Here is a 17,328-nt window from a genome sequence, read left to right on the forward strand (position 1 = left end):
TAGTTATTTTTCTTAAATTTCCGGATGGGTCTAATATTTGAACTACCTTTGAATGTCATTTATATACACTCAATTTTTCTAACTTTGAAATTATATTAAATATAACTATCTTTACAATTACACGAAAGAGATTTACAATGAAAATATCGATACTTCACGAATAGTTCAACACATGAATTTTTACAAGTTTTTCTCTATTCTTCAGACACTGCACGTTTCTTAATTTGTACTACAGCGCAGCAATTTTTGTTATTCCAGTGAATTATAATAAGAAAATTAGATTTTTCTTTCATATGGATCGCCAATGTAAATATTAGGATTCTACGGAGAAGAGACAGTAAAGCCTTTATGGATTGACATAATATGAGAACAAACATCGAAATTTCTCATGATATTTATTCGCAGGTGATATATTTTATACGACAACAAACAATGGCAAACCGATGAGCAAATATATATTTACAATAGTTTAACTATAGACATAGAGTATTAACTTAAATTTTTACGCTACGTGACCCTAATTTACACACGAAAATGGGTTACTTAGCCTATGAAGTATAAATTTTGTTAATCTTAGGGAGTGACTTTAACCAGGGCGCGAATTTTAAAATCTCCTTTCCTAGTTCATTGAGGACCGAATATTATACCATTTTCCCGCACTATCTCTTTTTACTTAGCGAAAGCTTCTTATTCGGAACAGGGCTCTGCGAGTTAACTCTCTTCCTAGGATTGCATACGTTAACGCTCCGAGAACCGTTAACACATGAACACCCCTTTCTTACAATCTTCCGTGGACTTCGGATGGCATCTAATGTTAACGAATTTTCGTGAACAGGACAACGTGGAGACGCTGAGTCTTCCAGGTTCAACGTAGACTCCATAATTACAACAGTTTTCTCCTGAGTGGCGGCTGATATTTCACTTTCCTTCAATACCTCGAGAGTATCTTCAGAACTTGTGACCTCCTCTTCTTGCCAACCATCTGTTTGTTTATTCAGAGAGCTTTTTTTCTTGTTGGAATATTTATACTTGTACTTGGAGGACGCATGAGTACTATCACCATGGATTGAAGATATCGGAGAACTAAGTGTTACTTCAGATATGGTTGCACAATTAGGGAGCAGGGTAGAATCATCGCATGACGATGCCATTTCGACATTACCGTTGCCATTGCGGCGGTCCACTCCGGATTCAACCGGAGCTTGATATCCCATATATTCGAAGAGATCGTTACGCAGTGATTCTGAATTCTCATCATCGCTGAACAAGTGCATGCCGTGATCTTTGGTTTTTGTTTCCGTGGTCTGAATTTTTTGCTCGTAAGACGGAGAATGGTTCGAATCAAAAAGCAAATCAGCCTCCGGAAATAAATCACTAGTACTGGGTTCATCTACACCTAAATCTTCGCACTCTTCCGAGAGGGATTTTTGTAAACGAAGTTCTCTTTCAATTGCAGCTTGTTTTTGAATTTCAGTCTCCGCTTTTTTATTCGAGCTCTTTTTGGTTCTTATAGCATAGTAAATTGCATTCGTTTTAAACACTCTCGTTGGTGTAGCTTGAGTGGCCTAAACAAACAAAAATGATTCAAAACATTAACTCTACATACTGAGTACCAATACCTTTCCCAGGTTATGACTGAAATCTTTTGTTGAATTGCTCATAGATGTTTCTTCTGCTTTCCCATATTTAGCGACCTCGGAGTTCGATAGCATTGGTCCATTTGACGTTGTTGTAGTGACCAAAACTGACCCTGAACGATCTTCGGGTTTAGACGAATTCCCTGCAAAATTCATTTATGGATAACTTATTAAATAGAAATTGTTAAGCGCATCCAAATAATATAAAAATACGTGGTAGGAAATTTATCATTTAAATCGCAGTAAAGAGTACATAAAAATCATGAATCACTCACTCTATCACGTATTTTATAAACTTGTTGAAATCATTAATTACTTGTTGGGTTTTCGACAAAACCTGTTCGGTTAGAAACACGAGACACTATGACATGTCATATTGTGACGCGTAATCCAAATATCAGATTGAACCGACAGGTCGAATCCAAACCACGAACTATTTATTCACACCTGTTGTAGGAGAGACATGGCCGCCTTTTTTAACTCTCGCAGCTATTACCGATGTTGCAACTCCGATGGTTTTCTGGATAGATTCCTGAGTCTCGGTAATAGCAAAATCGACGGAGTGATCGGCTACTACTTCAGTTTCTATGGTTTCAGCATTAGAACACGGCGCTAAATCAGTGGTTACATTGGTACTGCTATCAGGTTGGGAGGCGTCGGAAGACTTGTTTTGCACATTGAGGGAATCCGTCGGTGAAGCTATCGCGAGAAGAAGTTCACTATTGCTCACTTTGTCAGTATCTTCCAACTTTTTAAGGGTTATGGTTTGGCCTAGGGCTACAGCAGTTACAGAATTCGAGGGTACAACTACCGATGGCGACTGAGAGTTCACGGTAGAGACGGTTTGTGACGAAATACTAGTGAATGGTTGTAAAGTCGAATACTTCACTGCAGAAACAGTGCTCTTTTTCTTCTGATTTACGAAACTTTGAAAAAGTAACATGTTTTGTCCCGATCTGGTGGGCACGGTAGTAAAAATTTTACTACCACCTGACACCACAGCAATTTGCTGACCTCCTTTAACTACGGACACTGGCATTATGTAATTGCCAGGCATCAGGACGGCTGTATTTGGCATTTTTAAAGCCTCATTGACGCCCGTGTCCGCTATAATGACGTTTCTAGGTTGACTTGATGAGTCGGTAACCAACAAAGGTCTAGAAGTCGCGGCAACTGGCACAGTAAGCTCTAAATTTGGTTCAGGTGGCGTGGTACTAGCGGACTGTGATTGTTCCTCATCGGTCATAGACAAATGGACCACGTTTCCGGTAGAACTATCTTCACTTCCCATAGTCAGGTCCTCGTTGTCCGTTTCAACTAGGCTAACAACGGACGAATTGTTATTTTTCTTTTTTTTCTTCTTACCCGAAGGGGACGAAGTTGCGGCATTTGAATTTGGATTACTTGGTGGATTAGACCTTCTGCGTGGGGCTGGTTTATTATTTAGATCTGGAGAATTCCTCAGTTGTTCTGCATACTCAGCTAAAATGTCAAATATTCTCTGAGTAGTATGTTCATCTTCCTGGGGTTTCTGTTGTGGTTTACAAATTGCTGCGGCAACTGTTGTCGGAGAAGTTTTCGCTACGGAACTACGAATACTTTTTTGTTTCGGTGGCTTAACGGTTACCTTGGGTAAAGTTATCCCACTCGTCTGATTTATTGAAGGATTGTCCTGAGACGAGACATTAGTAGACGTGACATTCTGTGGCATGGAATTGTAACTACTGACGACTACTACAGGCGCCAGTTGGGTATACTTCTGAACTTGATTAACATACGTGAAACTAATCCGCTGCTGTTGCTGAGATTCTTGATTTGTATCTTGCACTGTGGATTCTACTTGAGTGGAGTTACTACTACGCTCTTTCACTTGTTTATAAACCATGTCGAACTCTCTTAGCTGCTCTAGCGTGGTGGAACTAACATTGGGTTGAGGGGCACGCACTGCATTGGTAGGAATCTGCACCTGGACAGGTTTGATAATCCTCGCGGTTGTAGGCGGTACACTACCTGGTCTGCACAACGTAATCCTAGTGGCAGAATATTCTTCGACTACTTCTCCATTGTGTTCAGTTATCTTCGGTTTCCCTTGCAAGGCTGCTGCTAAGAGAGCGCTCATTTTATTCTGAATAACAGTCTCCTTGACAAGACTAATTTGCTCGTGCGACGAGCCAGTTATCCGAAACAATTGTCTTGTATTGCTACCTGGAGGTATCAAACTTACAGTTTGTCCCACCGGTACTTGTCCTCTAAAAATTACATTTCCACTAATCGGTTGCACGTTGGCTGGCAATGCTTTAGAAGTGGTGACCTTTTTTATATCGGCCCCAATAATAGCAGATGATGTTTCGTTCGTCGAAGCAGATTCCGTAACTGTTTCGTTACCTCTCTGGTAAACATTACTTTTACCGAACGCTTGCTGAAATTTCGGCAATGACGAGCTTTTACAAATAAACTGCAAGATTGTACCGCCTTGGGCTGGCGAGGAAGATGTGCTCGCGACACCCGCCTGAGTAGTGGTGGTAACAATTCGTAAATTTGTATTAACACTTTTAGTTGCTTGGGCTTCAGCACGATCCTGGGGTTCTACTTTTATAACCGCTGTTGCCTAAAATAATGAATTAAAGATGATTACATTGAACAAATAGGTACACACATATTTTTTTGAATTAGAGTAGGAACAAATGGCACTTACTGGTCTTTCTACTGATCCATGTGTTGGTCGTATAATCTGCTGGGATAGTATATTAACAAATGGGCCTCTGGGTGCGGATGATTTTTGTCCTGGCTTACTCGAACTTAGGATATTTATCAACGTGGATTGTTGTGCGTTAGTTGTAATAGGTACGGCGTCCGTGGAAGAACTCGCGGGGGATACTTCGGCATTGTTCTCAAAATTATCAGATTTTCTGTCTGGCGTTTTGGGTTGACCTATTCTCTGAATGTGAGGAGTGATTTGTGTACTAGTCTGCGTATTTTGACCGGTTACACTTGGCGATCGGGAAACGGTATGTTGGACAACGTTTACTACATGATTTACATTGTTTGGGAGGATCTCGGAGTAGTCGTTCAATCCAGGAATCTGAATTTTCAATGGACCAACACCATGGCTCCGATCCATGGGACCGGCCTCCTTGGCTACCACGCTGTAAAACTTGTCTTCATAAATTCTCACATGTATTCGATAATTATTCAGATTATTTTCACGAGAATCGTTTAATTTGCTTCGTTTGCTGCGACTGTCGGTGAAAAATTTATCCACTTTACAGCGAATATTACAATCTGCCAGGGGAGATACCTTTTTAAAGGCATCTTCGTCGGATGCTTCATCACTAGTTTTAAGTCGATCTGATACAATTACCTTTACGTTAGGCAGAGCGAATATTTCGTGCAATCGTTTTAACGCGAGGGTTAAACGACGACCTCTAGACTTATGAATATATTTTTCCTGGTCTAACTTAAAGCATGGAACATCATCGTGTTTTCGTTTGCGCGAATTGCTGTAATACCTTTTTATACTCATGTGATCATAAGAAAGTTTTTCAAAAAATCTACACTTGTGCGGACTATAATCAAATTTACTAGTGGCTTGTCCGATGGATTTTGTGGCAAAATCCACAGATGCCTGTTCATTTCTATTTTCCTTATCCACCTCCTGATACCCCTGGGATTGAAGATGATCGAGAAAAGGAGCGAACCTATCTAACTTGAGATGCCCCATTCTGCCCATGTCATCTTTTCGAGTAAATCGAAACATTTTACCTTTCAGTTTTTTACTATAATTATGCATATATTCTACAAAGTTCAGATTTTCAATATTTACTCGCAACTGTTTATTCAAGAATTTTGTTTTCATAGGTAAAAAAACTCCTTCGTTATGACCCTTTTTTGAGGAAGGGCACGAAATATTAAATGACTTTGACCAAGTTAGATCTGCTCTTGTTACAGCAATATCTGGTCTAGATGCTGTTATCACATCTCGATTGAGACATTTATCGACACTGAAATTATTTTTACATTGACTAACCTGAGGAAAGTTTGTCTTGAATTCTTTATCAATAACAGAACTAATACTAGCACGGTTTACGGTCATTTGCAGACTCTCATGTTCCGTAGATCCAAGTGTCTGAGGTTCGCTCTCAAGCCACTCGTCTATCTGCGCCATAAGTTCGTCGTTATCACATACTCTGGATTCAGTAGGGAGGTTAACAACGAGCCGCTCGCGGGAACTATTATTACTATCACAGTCCAACATATTTACATTTTTCTTTATTGTATCAGAATTGTTGCCATTTCTATATGTCACCCTTTCCACCTTGTCAACTTCTGTCTCAGTATTGCTGTGGTTCTCTGCCGAAATCTTTGACACGTTAGAACACACACGTTCTTCCCAATCCTGCTCAATTTCTACGACTTCGTAGAAATCAGAGAGATTATTATCAGAACTGGTTATCTCAGTCGAACAAAGATCAGTCTTCTCGATACTAGCAAGCCCGTTGTCTCTGTCATAATCCACCATCGCGTTTCTGAAAGAAAACGACTTCTGAGTGTTTCTTTGATGCTCCTGAGGAATCCCAAGACTCTTCGAATTGACCGTTAACTTGTCCGGGTTGCATATTGATAGTAGATCCTCCGGTCTGAATGTTACTTTGCATGCGTCCTGAGTGAGCGATGCCAGAGAAAGAACTTGCTTCACTTTCTCTTGGGGTACCATAATTACACTGTCCAAACGGAAAGGGACGGGAAGCGGCTTTTTGAGGATTCCGGGTTTTGAGGTTTTCGGGGATATTAGTTGATAATCCGGAACAGTAATTGTTGTAGACTTTTGCGACGGTACCAATACCAAGGCTGTTTTGTCCTCCAATCTTGCATTCCGGTATGGTGTCGTTTTGAAAAAGGTTCGTAAGACTACGATTTCTCTGCGAATTGAAGTCTCCTTTAATAAGACAGTTTGAGGGTGAGGAAGCAAACAAGTGACTCGTGGATCGATCAGTCGTGATGTGAGAGATGAGGCCACAATCGGCAGGGCTCGAGTTACAGGATGACACAGCGGAATAATAGTCGGTGGTCTCGTCGTTTCTACTAGTATTTGCTTCATATTGGTCTCCTTGGAGATATTTTTCGGAGACGCTAAACACTCCGTTCCTATTTCCCTGGATGATCGATCGAGAATTTCCGGAGATTTTGGGTTGAAAATCGGCAATTTGGATCTTACGATTAATATCCTTGGTATTTTGCAAACTAATTTTGACACCAGGATTGCTTGGTCTAGGGGTTCTAATGGAATTGTGAGTTCCTTTAATCGAAACGGCGCTCTCGAAATACTCTCTGGCTCCGTTTTGGTGCGGTGCCTTTGAAGATTCTCTTTGTATTCCTTTAAATCTAGCTTGGCTAATTTGACTTTCAGGTTCAATAGACCCAACGGTGGGACCCCAGGAGGTATAAGAACCCCTTCGTCTGACTTTCTCTTCCTGCTCGGAGACAAAGCTTGAACCTGGGTGGAGCTTTTCGCGCTGGAATGACAGCTGCTGTCTTTTTGAAGCTTCGTTTTGCAGTCGTCGCTGATACCATTCGGCAAGAACGTTTCCAGCAGTGATCTCGCTGGGATCGGTAGAGGTACTTGGACTAACTGCTTCTGGTCTTCCGCCACTTGCCCACCAAGTCGAGGCAAGGTGGCAGCTACTCCGTTTTTTGACTGGGTTAATGTCGAATCCATGTCCATGTCCTGCACAACCTCTCTTAGCAAAGCGTCCAAATCAGAAACTTTTCTGGGTGAAGTCATTCTAGATCGATCTTGAGTTGAGGGTCTAGCACTTGGTAGTAATTTATCTCGAGACTTCTTTGGATTGTGCAGCCTTTGCGCCGTTAACGGAAACCCACTCGGCGGCTTCAGCGCATTCTGGCTACTCATCTTTCGTTGATCTGCGGCCGCTCCACCTAGGCTAACGTTCGAAGGAACAGTCACTTGAGGAGGGTTATGCGTGGCAAATTTAGGCACCCCAAAGGTGAGACTACTTTTTATTATATTAGAGACAAAGCTAGTTGAAGTTACGCTACTTAGGTTTGCAGAGTTAAATACAGAGTTGGCGGACTGTCCCAATAAGTCTCCGCTTACACACAATGTAACGTCGCTACCTGTAAGAAAAGAATCGCTTCTTTTCTCGCCTGTTATTTTTGTTGAGTGGTATTTATCCGAAGTCCCAACGAGCGAAAATGGATAAATGTTTCCTCCGTTTTGGGGTGCATTCAACAAATATTCCCGAGGGGGATAGGCTACCGTTTTATCGAGAACAAAAGAATCGGAGTCTTCCTTTTTTCTTTTGAGACTCGGTCTAAACATTCGAAGACTTTTAAGAGTATCGGGATCTGACTTCGACTGAGCTAACGCAGAATTTGCCTCTCCCATCCCGTCACTTCCAAAGCACATAGATTTATAATGGCAGGTCGAATCACCACTAATCGAAGTCTCTGCTTCCGACACGAAATCTATATCAAGATATTGTTCGTAACCTTTCTCGATTCCAGTATATTCGTCAACAGGTTCCCTCTTTATGTGTTTAAACATGGAATAATCCACGTCGATAAACTTCAGTTCGGTAACGAAATTTTTCATCTTTTCTGGATCGTTTAAGTAAAGGATGCACAACCTATACAAGTCTTCCCAGGAAAGGAGCCAACTTAATATCTGGTAACGTGGATTCGATAAACAGACTATTAAATCGTCGCATAAAGCTTCCGAAATGCCCAAATCCGATTCCTGGAGAGCTTCCTGTAAGGGTGTATTCGTATGAAGGGAAGCGGTTAATTCAGGCTTGCACATCCACTCTCCACATTCAGGACAAACCCACGCAAGTTCATCTGAAGATGAAATGGGAGGATGCAATCGACACTTCCACTCTTGTCCTGCAACAATCCAAATGAAAAAAGTTAGTAATAATCTGTCTAAATCGACAATTTAGTAAATATTAGGAGGCATCTTTCAAAAATCTTTCACTTAACTTACCGGTATCTAAAACAGGAAATCCGCTCCGTTTTGCAAGTTCCTCGATATAATGTAAACGCTCTTTTGTGGGTTCCAAACTGAAAGCTGTTAAAATACATTCCCGAGCCACTTTCACGTGGTCATTTAAAAGATCTGCTAAATTCGAAAATGTTCGTGCCAATCTAGAGGTAGTCGACTTTACTTTTTCGTCTTCGTTGGCATGTTTCAATCGTTCTAGTTCATTCATGTCAGTTGTCAAAGCCCGAATATACATTTCGATAACAAAGTGTCTCAACTTGACCGCCGCCTAAGGAAAAACAAAAATATCAGTTTACCTAGCTTCTAAATGAATTTAACTTACCTCTCTGTGAATATTGTCACACATGATACACAATCCCTCTGCATCTGCGAGATTAGTCAAATTTCTGACAGACAAGACAAATTCCTGTAGAAGATTTTCTGTGTTGGATAGCGATAAATACGTCTTTAACAAGTCTGTCAGTAGGTCTTTCAGCTCTATGTTATACTTTATAAGAGCTTTTGACAAAAAAAACCTACAGCCAAAGATTGCAATTTTGTGACAATTACGCCATATTTTCGATATTTTAACTCGCTTTTTTGCAAATCTTTTAATCAGCTGCACTCCTTCCTCTAGTTTTAAACCCTCAAACTGAAAAACATATAACTAAATAAAATAGCACACATAAATGTATTATTTTCAAATAATTAAAACGTAATATACTAAGTAACATCAATTTAAAAAAGTTGGAATTTTGTAACTTTATAGCGACAATAGCAATTTAGTACCCACATATTGATACCAAGTATAGGTGCCTAATTTTCTTTCGATTTCATCAGAACTGAGATCAACTTTCTTATTTGAAATTGTTGTACCTACCCACAAATTATATACATGGGCCTAATTTCTTCACTTTTGGTTTCTGATTTGAAATATAAGGCTATCTTTATTCCTCACCCGTATCTATAAACTATTATATTTTAGTTTTTCTAGCAATCTGCACTAAAATAAAGTCTTTTCAAGTAGTCATGGAAAAAATTAAAAGTTGATTTTTTTAAAGACATTTATCTCCCTGATTTTCAATAAAAATTATATTTTATTCCTAATATTTGGTCTTTTATTCAACTCCAAACAAATTTTAAATCTGAAAGTTTTCATTAAAATCAAAAGTTTCGAGAATTTCCATGTAAAAAATGCTTTGCAAAGATTTTAATAGAATGTTAAAATTTTGAACAGAGAAAAACTTACTGCTCAGTTGAAAAGCGTTCTGTAGTTTCGGAACGGTCATAGATATCAAAATGTAATTTTCGCCATCGAATGTATCAAAAAAATTGAGCATAAAACACCTATACCGCTTTGCTTCGAAATCAGCTCCAAATATGACTTTCTCTTTAAAAGTGTACAATTTGTGAGTATGAAATTATTATATATTTTTACCCTAACCAATTCAAAATTCGAACTTTTTTTAACGAATTTTTAGGTCACGATTTTTGTATACAATATACATTATACAATGTCTTTTAGAGAAAGAAAACTGGTACTTCCAACTGCATATATACTAAGTTATATTATGAAGAAAATTTTATTACGACTTTTTCTTATACCATCCCTTATGGAGATATAGAAAAAAAACCTAAAATAGGTGTTCCAAAATTACTTTTTTCTCATTCAATTAATAAAAATAATCGTATGAAACATATTTTACCCAATTATATATAGTTTTGTATTTATTTCGTTACTAAAAAAAAATGAATCGCACAAAAGAATTTCAAGCGATTTTTTTTTTCAAATTGAGAAAAGAATTAGAAAACAATTTTTATTTTAAGAGCAACACTTGTGTACTATTTTACTTATAAAAATTATTTATTAATGTGCCGGTAAAAGCGTCACTAATGGGAACAAAGTCATTTTGGGTCATCTCCTTTGGAAAACTCTACAAATAGCTGGGTGCTTTCTTTTTCTGGAATACCTTGTATATTGTGGGTTGGTTGGTTACCAACCGCTTTATTTCAAATAAAACATCATCTATAATTTGGCATTTTTGGGTTCTATGACTCTTCGGAAATATTTAAGTTCAAACGTGTCATTGGCCACTAATTATCTGAACTTCAAATTTGCTGCCCAATTTAGAAACTTTTTCTACATCATAGGCATTTTGTACTACACTGTTTACCATATGATAAACGAAGTAATGTATTTGTCCTGTTTCTTGTCAAACATCTCCAACCCAAAAGAAAATCCAAAAAATTACCAATTATTCAAAGTGTTCTATTTAAAATAAGACAGTTGGAAGTTGTCTGATTTTTTGAAACACTCTGCACATTCCAGGAAGCATTAATGTTATAACTAATAGGATACCTTACAACGTTTGTAATTTTCCCTAGCTTCATTTAGTTTTGATAATAATTTACTATTTCCATACATAATTATAATTAAAAAAAAAAAGATTTATACCTGTTCCAAAATTTTAGCTTTGTCTTGGAATTTGAACAGAAGGGCAATATATATATCAAATATAAACCAAAGTTGAGTTTCTGTTGCATTCAAATTAAAATTCTGCTCTGCTGCTTGTTTCTTACACCTCAAAAAGTTTGTAACCAGATTTAAGGCGAGATCTTCACAATGGTTTTCACATAGCTTTTTTAAACGAACAGATATCAAATAAGCTGTTTCTACACAGAAAAATTCAATTTCTGAAACATAATCAAGAATTATGCAGGGCTAGCTTAGGCCTCGAACATATATATTTTTTATTCACCTTGAGACCCAATTTCTGCGTCTCGCTGTTGAATGAGGTTGCATAATACTGGATCTTCCCAAGGCTTCTTTACTACATCGGCTAGCTTTTGGCAACGTGTGGAAAAGGCATCATTCACATTGGCCAAACTTTGTTGAGCATTTTCTATGCATTGCAGAAGGCTATCTCGGAAACATTCTAAAACATATTTAATAAGTAATATAAAGCAACAAAAATGCAAATACAAATATAAAGAATACAAATACACTCAAGGAAAAACGTTAAAAATATAATCTCTGTGTATCTTTTATAGTATGAAAGGTAATCTTATTTTCTTTGATTGGTAACCATAAAAGTCAAAATAATATTCCTTACAAGATGATTCAAAAAAGGTTTACAAAAATGTAAAAAAATAAAGTTTCTATGTTTTTTATAAAGTGATAGAATGAAATTATATTCTTTTTTGTTTCTGTATTAAATTAAAGGTTTCATTATGTTTGTTAACACAAAAAAGCTGTGGAGCATTCTGTGAAATATATATTTTTTGGAAACTTATGCTCAGTTATGTTTTTTTTTTAAATCAAACATTAATTTTCTATTGAACGGTTTATATGAGTAATGGAAACATTATTATTGTCCAGAACAGCTTAAAAATTAAGAAATTTAAAGATTATGGAATGCTTTTTTTCAACTTTTTAATTACAATTTTTAAAAATTTGGCCCATTCAGAGACCCTATATAACAATCAACAAATAAAGGAATAAGATGTTTTGATTATCTGGGTATTTGGTTTTCCAAATATTTCCCACATTACCTTATTTCTATGTTCCTTGTTTGTATGAGGTTCTACTCTACTTGTCAGTTTGTTATCATGAGCTTACATTTACCTTTAGTTGATCTCCATTCTCCTGTCAAAACTATATTCAGTGCGTGTAATTTTGCCCAATCTATGATCTGTATTACATATTTAATATCAAACTGGGAAAAATTTAGTTCAGAAATGCTCTTCCACACTTCTATCAATGATTCAACTTTTTTTTCAAATGTCTCTGACTTATCATTCAGAATAGATTCATGTTTCTAAAACAAAAAATAAAACTCCTTAAATCCACTATCTAATGAAAATGTAGGTACCTATCTACAATGGTAATAATTTTAAAAATAGATAATCAGTTCCTTGTTAAAGAGAAGATCTAACAATTTCCTAATTGTGTTTACACATAAATATCACACACTGTGATAAACTTCTTATCAATGTCTTAACACAAAAAAAGTGGTATGTATACCTACTTTAAATAGTCCCAGAAACATTGATACAATTTAGCTTAGGTCTAGAATACTAAGGGTTAAAAACATAAGAGTGTTTGAGTTAAACCTGCCATAACTTGGATTTTTAATTCTATTATTTGCTTGTTATTTGCTGTTGTGGTTGCCTATTATTTGTTTAATCAAATTCGATTGTTTGTTGTTTGTTATTCCATATTTCGCCAATGAGAAGGAGAGTTTGTATTACAAGAGGTTAATGACATGGAATGTCATAAATCTTCACTATGATTCAACATTATAATAGAACAATCTTTTTGATTTGGTTGGGGTTGTTAAAATAACTTTTTTTACTGCCTTCTTTTTTCCTTTTGAATTTCATGCCGAATGAGTTGTGACATATCACATCTGCGAATTTTTTTACCAATTTCAGTCAATAACGCCAACAACAATTAACCCAGCTGAAACTATAGGTAAATTGCTTTATTGAATGGATTCGAAATATGTGATCGGACAATAAGAGGGAATGCAGTTCTGAATTGCTTTATTTCTTTGATTTTAACACCTCTTCTAAAAAAAAAAAAAGTTCTAAACTAAACACCGCTTCTGGAACACCCTGTATACTATTTACAAGCATTTCTGAAAGATGATTGGTCAAACTCTAAGAATCTGATGTAATTCAAATTAAAATTTAACATAAAATTAACATTAATATGCATTAGGTATAATACTAGATACTTTTCTTCCTACTAGATTTAAAATTTGGAAGATTATTTTGGTGTTAACCTTTAATTTTTATCAACTAGCATAGCTAATTGCACTAGAAATCTAGTAAAAAGTTAATAAAATCCAGAGTTTCAGTACACATAACACAAATATTTAATTATACATTACTATATAAATATAAATATTTAAATAACCACACATTTATGTTCTCCTGGGTGATGTAAATTAGCTTTTAGATGTAGTTATTCAAATTTTAGTGATACTAAAGTTTTGATTGGGTTATTTTTGGTATTGTTGAATATATGTATTTAATCAAAAAAATTCTTGGATATGCCAGTTTTGTGGAAAAAAAGTTAACAAGGATATCAAATTATGTTACTTATATTTCTTGCAGTGATTTGTCTGGTACAGAGATCATGGCAGTCAATATCAACCATTCTTTTCAAACAAAAATGAATGTTGGAAATTATTTAATTCTTAGATTTCAGACTAGGTTAGTTTAAATTAGTGTTTATGCATTGTTAAACCAAAATATATCATGCTATTTCATTTCAATGTTAAATGTGCAGCCTGAGACAATTGTTTGGTTTCTATGAAACAGTTTGCCTTTAAATTAAGAAAAAATCAAGAATATGATTATCAATAATTGCAAGATAAGTTCATCAGTTAACAACAAAGATATAAAATACCTAAGAATTTGCCTATACCCTAAATGTATTCTTGTTATAAGGAATCTTAGTTAACTTATTGACTTTGATGTTTTAAAAATAACATACTACTCCCTATTCTTTTCACTCAACAGTTACAGTTTTGTTACTTTGGAAATATAGTTCCAAAACTAAAAAAATTTTAGACTGCAATATTCTGTGTTGAGAGTAATGTTAGGATTATAATATGGAGATGACAACATCTAGGAGCAGTTTTCCAATAGCAACATATTAACATTCCCATGTTTATATATTTTCAGATTTCCATGTCATGTTTGTTAAAATTATGAGATATACCAGACAAGTTAAGATTTATACTACTTGAGCTGTGGAAGATGTTAGTTAAATATTTGAGGATAATAAGTAGAAAACAACTAATTGCTTTGGATGTCCCTTTTACAAGTTATCACATATGTGGTGGGAATACTACCTCTCAGAGCAATAATTGTGAGAGTTAAAAAATGTCTAATGAGAAATGTCAATTATGAGGTTAAGGCCATAACTTTGAACTGTTATTTTCACTGCGAAAGTGTAATTGTATATATTATATATTAGTGAACAAGTATTATATAATATTATTCATTTATATTTTATTTTTATGTATTTTATTTCTGATGACTTTTGTAAAATAAATTTTTGTTAAGACACCAACAAAGATTTATATGCATATCTATATATCTATCTCAATTATTTTGCCAAATTTGCATTTAAAATTTTGTTAGAAAGGAAAATCTATTTTATTGCTTTTAAAATGTTTCTAGCAACTAATGTTGTAAGTTAAAAATCATATTTCTATAATGTGTACTGGATTCAAAATTTAGTGCTTTAGCAGTGTTTTTTTTTCCATAAAGATAATTGCTCTGGCAGTTACTTAAAACAGAAATACCTAATACATTTCCTTTACTAAACTTACAGGCATATATGAAGTTTGGAAAAGTAAATTTCAGGTAAGTAACTAGTGTATTCAGTTTTTAACTGCAATCATATTATTAGGATAAAATGAGGATGCTCTATTTTTAAAACTTGATTTTTTGAATATTTGAGCCTCATTTTGCAGGAGGACAATAGCAGCAAATTTCAAGTGTGTTTAGTAATTTTTTGCTGTGGCTGCAGTTTAATAAGGTTCAAAATAATTATATAAAAAGCCGACACAACAATTAGTCTAGTATTAAATGCTTTTTACTGCACAATCTAAAAAACATATACCAATAAATAAAAACAAACAGTGACGTCCACTAGTTATTACTTTGATATTACTCTCCATGCAATTTGGAATATGGCCGCCAATGTGAGAAGGAATTGCATTACTGCATCACATATATCATTAATCATAAAACATGCAATGCATTACTAAAACTAGAATTACATAAATTTAAAGATTTCACCTTGTACACATTTAAGTAGTATCTTTCTTGATCTTTGTTTACTTCAGCCGTACATTCAAATTTGTTATGTTCTTCTTGGGACGCCATATTTATACTACGGAATTGCACGCAAACTCTTTCCTATTCCTATTTCATCTCGGCAACGAATTACAGTACAAAACGCAACGCAACGCGAAACTGGCATTGTGTTTTGCCGAAATGCCAAATCATAAGAAATGTAATCCAAAAATTTCACTTTCTCTCCAAACAGTCCAAACCAAACTACTAATTACTCCTTCAAATTAATCGAATTGAAGTTTAGGTTAGGTATTAGGTAGCTCCGGGCCCTGATTCTATAAGAACATGCAAGAGTGAGAGTGAAATTTTTGTCGACGTTGATTGGTCAAAAAGTTTCATTCGCCAATTTCATTGGACACAAATTTTCATTCTCACTCTCGCATGTTCCTATAGAATCGGGCTCCTGTGTTAGCTTATAGGTAGATGGTAGCAATGATCTCTTCTTTTTATCTTTTTCCAAATATATATAAAGGGTGATCACTAATATTTGAGGCATGTCTGGGATCAATTCATCTGTTAATCAGATGTTTGATGGTAAATAGCAAATTGATTAATCAACACCTTACGTGTATGGTCCACCGCCTACTATGAAGTTTTTTTAATGATCACCCGTTATGTATAGTGTCTTGAGAACAATAATTCAATTCTGTTTCAAAAAACTAAAATTTTGCATTTTCAAAAAAGTATCTTGAATTCCCGAATTCAGAACATTTTTCAAAATTTTAAAAACTTTTTATTTTCTTATGGTCGCCATATTGTTTCTTAACGCACCAGGAAAGAACTTTAATTTCCTTTCCAGTGTCTTTTCCGAACTCTATTCAAATATTAAGGTTTTGTCAAACAATGATATCGTTTTTTCTAAATTAATCATGATCTCGACGATCTTTGACGGACTTGATAGAATAATTGCTGTTACCCATAAACGTAATAATTAACAAATAATTATACATTTGCAAAAAAAAACATAAAAAATCATGGAAACTTTGAAGAACTATGGCCTTCAATTCTCAAGTACTATAAGAAAAATAATCAAGTCCGTAATCATAGAATTAGAGAATATTTAAATTTTTCAAAAGAATAGGCGAGAATCACGACTAGAAAATTTGTGATACCAATGTGTTTAATAAGCATAATAGCCATTTTTAAGCTGTAGGGAATCTTCTCCAAGTGACCCAATATATATAGGCTACAAAAACATTTTCGATTTAATGTAGAATTTGTTTATAGATAATCGATTGATAGAATCACTCATTTACAGTTTAACCATTTTTTTAACTCTAATAGTGTTCTAAGTATCCATATATGTAGGCCCAATTTGCCCCACGCTGTATATATTTTAAGCATTTATTATTTATGCTGTTATTTTATTCTATGTTTTTATTTATTTATTCATAATAGATACGTCTCATAAGCCAAATGCACCTCCAAGCTTAGAGTACAGAGCTTTCTACTTATTGTTCAGTCACACCAATGACTCATACTGTCATATGATAAAAAGGGATAGAGAAAGAGAAAAGACAGCTCCGTTTGTTCCGTTTCTACACTGATTCGTGTGTTGGTGCTGGGGCGCGTTCTTGATAAATTTTACCTCGGTGTTAAGCGAAATAAAACGTTACATTCAAAATGCTCGATATAATTTCTAGGAAACCATAAACAAAAAAAAAACACAAACACCGTAAATGCCTCAATATAATGATTTCAGGTAGCTGTCTCATACAAAGAAAAATTACCAAAAGCCAAACGGAACATAACCTGAAAATCTATTTAAAACTAATTAAATGGTAGCATTATATGTTTGACAATTCCACTGTCATC

At 35.3% G+C, this 17,328-nt stretch overlaps 2 protein-coding genes across 2 annotated transcripts in view; both read right to left on the reverse strand.

Annotated features, from left to right (window-relative positions):
- LOC136417976 (toll-like receptor 2) overlaps positions 1 to 17,328 on the reverse strand; it is a 116,764-nt gene that overhangs the window by 18,544 nt on the left and 80,892 nt on the right. The gene's annotated exons all lie outside the window — the stretch shown is intronic.
- Positions 379 to 15,756, reverse strand: LOC136417905 (uncharacterized). The gene is made up of 10 exons (XM_066403765.1): positions 15,457 to 15,756; positions 12,263 to 12,455; positions 11,397 to 11,573; positions 11,093 to 11,331; positions 8,981 to 9,289; positions 8,641 to 8,926; positions 4,333 to 8,540; positions 2,085 to 4,245; positions 1,620 to 1,780; positions 379 to 1,565 (listed from the first exon to the last, which is right to left on the reverse strand). Exons 1-10 carry the CDS (start codon positions 15,541 to 15,543, stop codon positions 660 to 662), a joined length of 8,727 nt encoding a protein of 2,908 aa, XP_066259862.1. The 5' UTR covers positions 15,544 to 15,756; the 3' UTR covers positions 379 to 659.

The sequence above is a fragment of the Euwallacea similis genome, chromosome 31 (assembly GCF_039881205.1).
Source record: "Euwallacea similis isolate ESF13 chromosome 31, ESF131.1, whole genome shotgun sequence".
Classification (NCBI taxonomy): Eukaryota; Metazoa; Arthropoda; class Insecta; order Coleoptera; family Curculionidae; genus Euwallacea; species Euwallacea similis.

Coding starts and splice junctions, on each gene's coding strand:
- LOC136417905 (XM_066403765.1), bottom strand. CDS start 15,543: ATGGCGTCCCAAGAAGAACATAACAAATTTGAATGTACGGCTGAAGTA. Junction 12,456..15,456: donor ACTACTTAAATGTGTACAAG/GTGAAATCTTTA, acceptor TTTTTGTTTTAG/AAACATGAATCTATTCTGAA. Junction 8,927..8,980: donor GTGACAATATTCACAGAGAG/GTAAGTTAAATT, acceptor GTTTTTCCTTAG/GCGGCGGTCAAGTTGAGACA.